Source organism: Sinocyclocheilus grahami, unplaced genomic scaffold (genome assembly GCF_001515645.1).
Source record: "Sinocyclocheilus grahami isolate Dianchi unplaced genomic scaffold, SAMN03320097.WGS_v1.1 scaffold1909.1, whole genome shotgun sequence".
Classification (NCBI taxonomy): domain Eukaryota; kingdom Metazoa; phylum Chordata; class Actinopteri; order Cypriniformes; family Cyprinidae; genus Sinocyclocheilus; species Sinocyclocheilus grahami.
In genome coordinates this window covers 250,599-261,177 of record NW_015507088.1, presented here as the reverse complement: position 1 = coordinate 261,177, position 10,579 = coordinate 250,599, and the positions used below count along the sequence as shown (strand labels likewise).

At 42.1% G+C, this 10,579-nt stretch overlaps 1 protein-coding gene across 1 annotated transcript in view; it reads right to left on the bottom strand.

The window, feature by feature from the left end:
• LOC107573273 (protein NLRC5-like) overlaps positions 1–10,579 on the bottom strand; it is a 139,759-nt gene that overhangs the window by 22,353 nt on the left and 106,827 nt on the right. Inside the window, 7 exon segments of the mRNA XM_016259702.1 lie at positions 187–357; positions 855–1,028; positions 1,167–1,337; positions 1,490–1,660; positions 1,829–2,002; positions 8,717–8,887; positions 9,025–9,198. Coding sequence (XP_016115188.1) covers positions 187–357; positions 855–1,028; positions 1,167–1,337; positions 1,490–1,660; positions 1,829–2,002; positions 8,717–8,887; positions 9,025–9,198 — 1,206 coding nt within the window.

The window sequence follows — 10,579 nt, the reverse complement described above, 5'->3', positions numbered from 1 at the left end:
CTTGCTACATGTACTGCGTTAGGCTAACCGAGACTTGTCATTTGCATTTACATATTGTTGCTCTTTTGTTAGTTTTGATTGCTTCTATTGTCCTCATTTCTAAGTCACATTGCATAAAAGCATCTGCTAAATGACTAAATGTAAATGTGAATGCAATAATGTCCATTTTAAATGCAAGATACTCACATCAGTGTGTTGAGTCTACAGTGTTTGTCCTGCAGTAGAGCAGCGAGCTGATTCACTCGTGTGTCTCCTAGTTCACGTTCACTGAGATTCAGCTCACTCAGGAGTAACGGGTTTTTACCCACAATTCCAGTCACAAACTGACAGCCTTCATCTGCAGCAGGACTCAGCAATCTGCAGAAGTTGAAGCAAGATTAAACAAAAATGCATTATTGTTCCTAATGACATACTTTTAACACTTTTACTGTGAAGTTGTGAACATATTAATACAAAAAATAAATAAATTACTTTTTGACTTTTAAATATTTATTTTAATGAAACTGTGCAACAGTGCAGGAACAGAAGGGCAAAAGCTCACTAGATCTTGATTTTCAGTAAAATATGGATAGTGAAGTTAGCATTCTGATTGGTCTCAAGATCTTTCTGAATACTGCACATATTTGTAGAGCTGGAGAAATAAACTACAATATGATTATAAAAATGTAGTACCACACCACTAAATATTATAACTAGTGGCCTATAATGTCTTTTTAACCTGTAATAAAGCTTGTACCATAACTAAACTGTGCTCACATTTGTCACAAATACCACAGTACCTCCATATGAAACAAAATTGGAAGGCTACTGTTTTACTAAAATCATTTATGTGGTATTATTTCATCACATCTCACCTCAGTGTCTTGAGTTGAGAGTTTGGATCCTGTAGTAAATCACTGAGCTTCTTTACTCCTGATGGTCCAGGATCATTTCCTGTGAGATCCAGCTCTATCAGGTGTGAAGGGTTTGATCTCAGAGCTGAAGCCAGAGATTTATAACCCTTTTCTGTGATACTGCAGTTACAGAGTCTATAGAAAAATGTTTTTATAATAATCAAAACTCATTATGTGATTTATATAATTAAAAGCATATTTTGTATTATTAAAATATAAATTGCATTATGAAATGTGAAATTATGCAATCAAACGATGGTTCATTGAACTCACCTGAGTTTCTTCAGTGTGCAGTTTGTATTTTCTAATCCGCTCTGGAGTTTCTTCACTCCTGAATCCTGCAGGTTATTGTTGCTCATGTCAAGCTCTTTCAGACTGGTGTTTGATCTCAGGACTGCAGCTAGAGCTGAACAGCTTTTCTGTGTTAGATCACAATCACGCAGCCTAAAATGATGAACATGAGAGGAAGAATTTACGAACACAAAGAATTTGATGCCAACATTCAGTGATTATTGAGAATTACTGTTTTACTGTCTATACAGCTAATTTCTTCAAGATACTTTAAATGTGCAATAATAAATGAAAACAATACTCACTGGAGTGTGTTGAGTTTACAGTGTTTATCCTGCAGTAGAGCAGCGAGCTGATTCACTCGTGTGTCTCCTAGTTCATGTTCACTCAGATTCAGCTCACTCAGGAGTAACGGGTTCTTACCCACAATTCCAGTCACAAACTGACAGCCTTCATCTGCAGCAGGACTCAACAACCTGGAGACAGAAGTACACAGACTTATTAAAGACTTATTATTAAAGAGATTTACACTAGCTTGTTAAAGGGCCTTTAGTCATTTCAAAGCATGTATGTCTTTTTGATAATCCTACTTCAGCTAAAATGGTACAAAGATTATTGAACATTATTATTTTAATAACACTCACCTCAGTGTCTTGAGTTGAGAGTTTGGATCCTGTAGTAAATCACTGAGCTTCTTTACTCCTGATGGTCCAGGATCATTTCCTGTGAGATCCAGCTCTATCAGGTGTGAAGGGTTTGATCTCAGAGCTGAAGCCAGAGATTTATAACCCTCTTCTGTAACACTGCAGTCTGGCATTCTAGAAGAAGAAAAAACAGCAACCAAATCAAGAAATCAAATGCAACTCTGAAAGCCTACAAATCATAAAAACTCAAACTGAAATTAACATTGCAGTTGAGATTTATTAATTAATGCACAAAATATGAATAAATCACACTACAACTTACAGCTGAATACTTTGTCAGATATGCAGTTGTTAATTATAATTATTTATACTACAGGGCTGCTGAATGCTTAAATCTGAGTGGTTGACAAACTTTCTAAGGTGTGCAATTATTTTGATGTGAGTACACATGTGAGTGTGAGTACACAATTGAGGAAATAGATTGGGCTACCAAGATGCCTTAGCAGCATAGGGCTGTACAGCAATGGAGCACTCTCCCTTCCCATTTCAAGCCTTGTGGAGAAGTACAAATGTGCCAAAACGAGGCTGGAGAAGATGCTTAAAGAATCCCGCGATCCCTGCGTAAGAGATGCTGCTCCAACATTGGATTCCATTTCCTCCCTGTCACCAGTTACAGCAGTTGCTGATGCAAAGGCAGCCCTCAGACACCAGGATATTGTGGGGCAAGTCCAATATGGTAGAGGGGGACTTGGGTTGGGAATAATAACACCTAAATTGCAAAAGGCAACAGCAAAGGAACAACGACACCTGGTGGTGGAGGAGGTACGCCGTCAGGAGGAAGCAACTAGATGCGCTAGAGCAGTCTCCCAAGCCCAACAAGGCCGCTGGATGAGGTGGGAATGTATAGAATGGCGTAAAATCACTTGGAGTGAGCTGTGGATCATGGAAACCAACAGGTTAAGTTTTATCGTGAGAGCCACATATGATGTGTTGCCCTCTTCAACAAACCTGCAGGTATGGTGTGGACAAGACCCAGCCTACTACCTGTGTGCAGCCCCGGCAAACCGCAGACATATCCTGGTGGGTTGTAAGACCAGCCTGACACAGGGAAGGAACACATGGCACCACAATCAAGTACTGAAGCGCTTGGCGGCAGCAATAGAGAATGTCAACAAATGCCATCCCCCAAAACGCCAAGAATACCTTACCAAAAAGGCAGTCCGTTGTTAGGGAAGGGGAGAAAAAGCGGGCTAAGTGCCTGTCCCCTGACGCAGGCCAGCTGAATATAGCCAGGGACTGGGAAATGCGAGTCGACTTAATCCACAGACTCACTTTCCCATTCGAAATTGCAGTCACCAATCTGCGCCCAGAACTGGTTCTCTGGTCCAACTTCAGTAGGAACGTCATAATATGCAAGATGGTGCCACCGCGTTCGGACGCCGTCCTGGTCGCTCCGCTTAGACTGTGTTTTTATTTATTTTTGTACTTACAATTACTCTCACCTTTTGCATGCATAACATCGGCACTGATCACATATGACAGCAGAACACTTTTAAACATCAGAAACCAGTTTTCTTACCTATTTTACAACATTTTACCCAACGATCCAAGGTGGCCACCTGAGATTCTCCGCACGACGGATGAGAACAATGGCTATGAGATGGCTACTCCGAGGCGACGAAACAGAAAACACAGAGGGAAACGCGCTGGGGTTCGCAACAGACTGAGGACCAGAGCGCACAGTCCACTTTTACCCAGTATCCTTCTAGCCAACGTCCTGTCGCTTGAGAACAAGATGGATGATCTCAGAGACAGGATAAGATTTCAATGGGACATAAGGGACTACAACATAATCTGCTTATCCGAAACATGGCTGACCCCCTCGGTACCAGACGAAGCTGTAACACCATCTGATAGCTCCTCTGTTCTTTGGATGGACAGGACTGCGGGGGCCGGCACAGCGGTCATCGCCACAACTGTTTGCATTCCACCTCAAGCGGACACAGAGAAGGCCCTGTCTAAGCTCCATGATGTGCTTAGTGTCTGCTTAAACAACCACCCGGACGCTGCCATCATTGTGAGTGGGGACTTTAATAAAGCCAGTCTTAGACATGTAATGCCAAACTTTTACCAGCACATTTCCTGTCCAACCAGAGGGGGGGGGGAATACATTGGACCACTGCTATTCTCAATTCAGGAATGGCTATAAAGCTAGCTCGCTACCGGCTTTTGGAAAATCTGACCATACCGCCATCTTCCTCATACCGCAATATAAACAAAAGCTTGTGCAGGCAGCTTCAGAGAGGCGGGTGGTGAAACGCTGGTCCACCCAATCAGAAGCTGCATTACAGGATGCGCTCGATGACGTGGACTGGGATATGTTTCGGTCTAGTTCCACTGACGTCAGTGAGTTTGCGGATGTAGCTGTCAGCTTTGTCGGGCACACTGGTTGAGGAGTTAACACAAACCATAACAATAAAAACTTTCTCTAACCAGAAACCATGGGTCGATAGAACAATCCGGGGAGCGGAGAATGCGCGCACGGCCGCGTATAATGCGGGGCTCATGTCAGGAGACATGAGCGAATACAAAACCGCGTGTTACGCTCTCCGACACGCTGTGGGAACCGCTAAACATCAGTACAGAGATCGAGTGGAGTCTCATTTCCAACTGAATGACTCCAGGTGCATGTGGCAGGATCTTAGAACTATCAGTGCTTTTAAAAGTAAACCCTCCGTTGCGGTGAGTGCTGACTCTTCACTAGCCAACGAGCTGAACACCTTTAATACAGTTTTCGAAGCAAACCGCTCTGGCGATATCAACAGTCTGCCGATGTGCACAGAGTAAAAGAACAGCTGCGTCAGTGACGCATGTGCAATCTCTGGATGAGGTTCATCAAACTCTTAAGCGTGTGAACATCAGGAAAGCGGCTGGCCCAGATGGAATTTCCAGTCGTGTATTGAGATCATGCTGGATTGGATTGTTTGCGTCCATCTTTAACGAGTCCCTTGCTCAGTCAGTTGTCCCTACATGCTTTAAAAAACATATCATCGTTCCTGTACCAAAAACAACAATCCATCTTGCCTAAAGGACTATCGACCTGTGGCACTCACATCACTAATTATGAAGGTCTTTGAGAGGCTCATCAAGAACACCATCTGCTTCTCTATCCCTAACAGCATTGACCCACTCCAGTTCGCCTATCGCCCTAATAGGTCTACTGAGGATGCTGTCTCCCATCTCCTGCACGCCACTCTCACCCACACCGACAGCAATAAAGGGAATTATGTGAGGCTGCTGTTCACAGATTATAGCTCAGCCTTCAACACTATAGTCCCCCACAATCTGGTCTCCAAGCTCAGAAACCTCGGACTGAATGCCCCACTCTGTGACTCGGTTCTTGGTTTTCTATCATGCAGACCTCAGGTAGTGAGGGTGGGTCAGACCACCTCCAACATCATCACCCTGAGTACAGGAGCCCCACGAGGATGTGTTTTGAGCCCGCTACTCTACTCCCTCTACACATATGTCTGTGTGTCCTCTCACACCTCCACTTCTGTCATCAAGTTTGCAGATGATACAGTGGTGATGGGCCTCATCTCCAACAACAATTAGGCTGCCTACTTTGATGAGGTAGAAAGACTGACATCATGGTGCCATTCAAACGGTCTCTTTCTGAATGTCAGCAAAACCAAGGAGCTGGTTGTGGACTTCAGGAGGAGGCAGCAGCGGATCTACACCCCACTCATCATTAACGGGACCCCAGTGGAGAGAGTGAGCAGCTTCAAATACCTTGGTGTACACATCTCCGAGAACCTGACCTGGATAAAAAAAGCTAGACAATGACTGTACCATCCGAGACTCCTGAGAAAATTCAAGGTTTCCCCTGGAATCCTGTAAACTTTCTATATCGGGGCTATAGAAAGTATATTGACTTTTATATACTAGTATATTGCATTTCATCGTGGTATGGAAACAGTGTGCGCTCAGCTGAGTGTATCTCCATAACTGAGCTACCCTCTCTGCAAGACATCCACACCAGGAGATGTAAAGCTAGGGCTGTTAAGATCCTCAAAGACTCCACTCACCCTGGAAATCCACTGTTTAATCTGCTACAGTCAGACAGATGCTTCTGCAGCCTGATGGCAAAAACGGAGAGGCTCAGAAGGAGCTTCTTCCTTCACGCTATCAGACCATTAAACATGGACATTAAACACACTGTACTTTAGAGACTCTGGCAGTGTAGGGTTACTCAATAACTCTCTGCACACTGCACTTTTTTTTGAGACGAGCTAGCTATGCAACTCATCCTCACTGCACATTGTTTACATCTTAGCAGTTTCTGTGTAGAATCTCTGCACATCATCTGTGTAGTAGTTTAATATATTGTGTATATTTAATTTTTGTATTGTATTAAATTTTTTGTATTTCATTTTCTTCTTATTTTTTGCACAGTCTATAAAGTATGCCAGACCTACATTTCACTGCTTGTTGTATGTTATATAACTTGTATGTGACAAATACATCTTGAATCTTGAATCTAATAGTCAAACTGACAGTCTCTTGGGAAGAGGCCATTAACGAGGCCTTTGAATGGAAGAAGCTGCGATATGCCAACTTGGCAGCTGAGGCAGAGGAGCGGGGCTGGACAGTGAAAGTATACCTGGTGGAAGTGGGCTGCAGGGACTTTGTGGCTAGTTCCACTATAAGGCTGCTGAAGGAGTTGGGCATCAGAGGACAGGTCCAGTGGAGGATAGTCAGGGAACTGGCCACTGTCTCTGAAAGAAGCAGCCACTGGCTGTGGCTGAAGCGGATGGACACAGTAATTTTTTGTATTTCATTTTCTTCTTATTTTTTGCACAGTCTATAAAGTATGCCAGACCTACATTTCACTGCTTGTTGTATGTTATATAATTTGTATGTGACAAATACATCTTGAATCTTGAATCTAATAGTCAAACTGACAGTCTCTTGGGAAGAGGCCATTAACGAGGCCTTTGAATGGAAGAAGCTGCGATATGCCAACTTGGCAGCTGAGGCAGAGGAGCGGGGCTGGACAGTGAAAGTATACCTGGTGGAAGTGGGCTGCAGGGACTTTGTGGCTAGTTCCACTATAAGGCTGCTGAAGGAGTTGGGCATCAGAGGACAGGTCCAGTGGAGGATAGTCAGGGAACTGGCCACTGTCTCTGAAAGAAGCAGCCACTGGCTGTGGCTGAAGCGGATGGACACAGTGTGGGCTGCCAAATGACCATGTAACAAAGTGACACACACCCGGGTCTGATCAGCCTGTGGTGGGCCTGCCTCGGCTGAGGGTGTCTTGTGATAAAGGGCCGAAACACCCAATGAGGCTGGGGTACACATCTGATGATGTGTTGCATTGGTGGAAACACCATACAAAGGTCATTGGCAACATCACCTCAAAAAAAGGCATCTTTCACCCAGGCTAAAAAGTGACACACACTCGGGTCTGATCGGCTTCATCTTGTGATAAAGGGCCAAAACATAATTGGCAACATCACCTCAACAAAAGGCATCTTTCACCCAGGCTAAAGTTCGCACAGAAACTGGGAACTGATGGACATCAGATAAGGTGTCTCACTGGCAACATCCATAAAAGATAAGTACACATCATACACAGCATTACAGATCATGAAAACGTCAAGGATCCCCACCCAATGACTGCAGCGAAGAATTGCAACATCTTCATCTATCCATCTTACCATACTAGTCCTTTTCTTATTGTTCCCCAGTCACACATAAAGCAATTGTAAAATCACGACTGATTATTGGGTATTGAGGCAAGTACCACAGACATGGATTAGGCCATGATCCTGGATTCTTGCTGAATGAAAATCAGAGCATAACAATTGCTGCGTCTTGCTGTGTTCTGCTCACAGTGAAGGGAAATGTTCTATGGTGCGGCTAAATAGTGCTGAATATTAGGATCATAACACCTAGTCCTATCATGCAAATTTTCAGGGAAATGCACAGCAAAGTAGTTCTAAACAGATCTTGACTGCATTACAGTTCCATATCAATTGCTTTTATTTATTTTTTATAAATATTCTATTAATGCATTAATATTTATTTAGAGATGGTGTTCCTGTGGCTCAGTGGTAGAGCATTGTGTAAGCAGCGCAAAAGGTCATGGGTTCAATTCCCAGGGAACACACATACTGGTAAAAAAAAAAAAATTTATAGCCTGAATGCACTGTAAGTCGCTTTGGATAAAAGCGTCTGCTAAATGCTTTAATTATTATTAGATACAGATAGCGCTTTTGTGAGGTTATTATAAAGGTCTGCTCACACCAAAATAAATATTCCTCACAAAAAAAATTGTTGCAATATCTGAATGCATTTTTTTCTGTTCAGATCAATGGGAAACAATGAAAAAGGTGCTGAAAGAAATGGAGATTTACTCCCAGACAGTAGATATAAAAGCAAATAAAATAGCACAATTAGCACTGGTGACAAGAGAATAAAAAAGCAAAACCATATTCTTCCTATATCTTCCTCTGCTATTCAATGTCACTTAGCAAAATAGTGTTTCTGGTGAGTGGGCATGTCACCAAAAGATTAGAACATCTCTTCGTAACAAAATGTCATATTAACAGCATGCGAATGTTCGTATCAGTCTGAACAGATGTGTTAACATCCATTCATTCAAATTAAAATGGTTCTCACATAATTGTTTTGATGAAAATTTGTTTTAGAGTGAATAAGCATCAATGCATGATTTCTATGTACAAATACACTAATTTAAAAAATAAAAAATAAAACAATGAACTGTCTATAGCAATACATAGCATACATGGAGATGAGCAGATTGAACAGTGGATGAACAGGATGAACAGTGTTGAGTGTAAGCTGATGGTGAAATGAGCTCACTTGAGTATCTTCAGCTCACACACAGGATTCTTCAGTCCCTCACAGATCTCTTTGACTCCTGAGTCCAGCAGACGGCTGTTGTTCAGGTTCATCTCTTTCAGGATGGTTTTGGAGGAGAGAACAGTAGCTAGAACTGAACAGCTTTCCTCTGTCAGCTCACAATTATTCAGCCTGAACAAAAACAATTATTTATTATACAGCACATATTCAACAGATCATCAGTCTTCAAATATGCTCACATACACGACTGCCAGTCCTTTATAATGAATATACAGAGAAGTTATCATGTATAAATCATGTTCACTCACTTGATTTTCTCCACTTTGCAATGGAAGTCCATCAAAAGAGCAGAGAGTTTCTCTCCATCCAGATCTCCTAATTTCTCTCCACTCAGATCCAGTTCTTTCAGTAATAATGGACTTTTACCCAGAACTTTAGTGAGATACTCACATGCTTCCTCTGCAGCAGGACTTTTCAAAAACCTACAGGAAGCAGAAGACAATTTTAGATTAGATAATTGTGTTTTAAAGGGGTGGTTAATTGTTATATCACATTTTTAACTTTAGTTAGTGTGTACTGTTGCTGTTTGAGCATAAACAACATCTGCAAAGTTACGATGCTCAAAGCTTAATGCAATGGGAGATATTTTATTTTACAAAATTTGGCCTACAAAAATGGCTTGTTTTGACTACAACAATCTTTTTCCTGGGTTCATGACGTAACAAACCCTAAAATTTACATAGACCCTGCCCCCGTGAACACACAACAAAGTGGGTGTGGTCATGTTTTGCTGCTTGGGATATACATACACATGACGGCTCGAGCTGAGCCGAGTCTCCCGGGGGAGAAGTTTCGCTTGCATCGCGGGCAAGAGTCAGAGGAGGAAAAGAGCTCTGTTGAAGAGGTATGTTCCTTTTTGTGTTTATTGTAACCAAATACATTTACAATACAACATTTAAACAAACATACTCAGGGTTTTCTGTTGGCCGCCGAGGGAACTGTGAGCAAGAAAATGAAGCATGAAGACATGTTGCACTACACCCCATAAACACAATCAAGCCTAGAAAAAAGACGGTTTACCACCCGTTTAATGTAATACCTTTTGCTGCTTCTATCCTGCTTATGGGTGGACTTCAACAAACACAGATCATTCTCACTAGTTTAATTCCTGTCTGTGTGAAGTTCCATTTGGTTCATAGTTGTTTTCAGAGTTTGGAATAGTTTTTTTATTTTTATTTTTTTACGTTTCAGTTTTAAAGTCCCCATGAAATCAAAATTAAAGTTTTTTGGGAGTTAGTATCAATATGTTAGTCTTAAGGTTGTATATAAGGCAGTGTGTTCCAAAACAGTGACAAAATTCGCATTTAGTTCGTCACTTCCGCCAAAACGGCTCAACGATTTTTTTTGACGTCACATCGTACTTCATCATCTCATCAAATCTTCTGACCAATCAAATGCTCTCTAGAATCCGAAGCCCCGCCCCCTACACTATAAAATAGACGATGAAGCCGCGGCTGAGATCGGTCGCTTGTTCACAGTGTAGTATTTCCTGTACACTGAATGGCACATAGTGCACAATGTAGTTGATAGGGAACGATTCAGATAGTGTAAATATGCTTTAGATTGGTGCAAATGAGGTCTGGTTTTACGTTGTGTCACGCGAACCACGGCAGCACGCACAGTCTGATCCGGACTTTGGCTCCAAGCTCTTTCAGACTGGTGTTTGATCTCAGGACTGCAGCTAGAGCTGAACAGCTTTTCTGTGTTAGATCACAATCATGCAGCCTAAAATGATGAACATGAGAGGAAGAATTTACGAACACAAAGTATTTGATGCCAACATTCAGTGATCACTTAGAACTG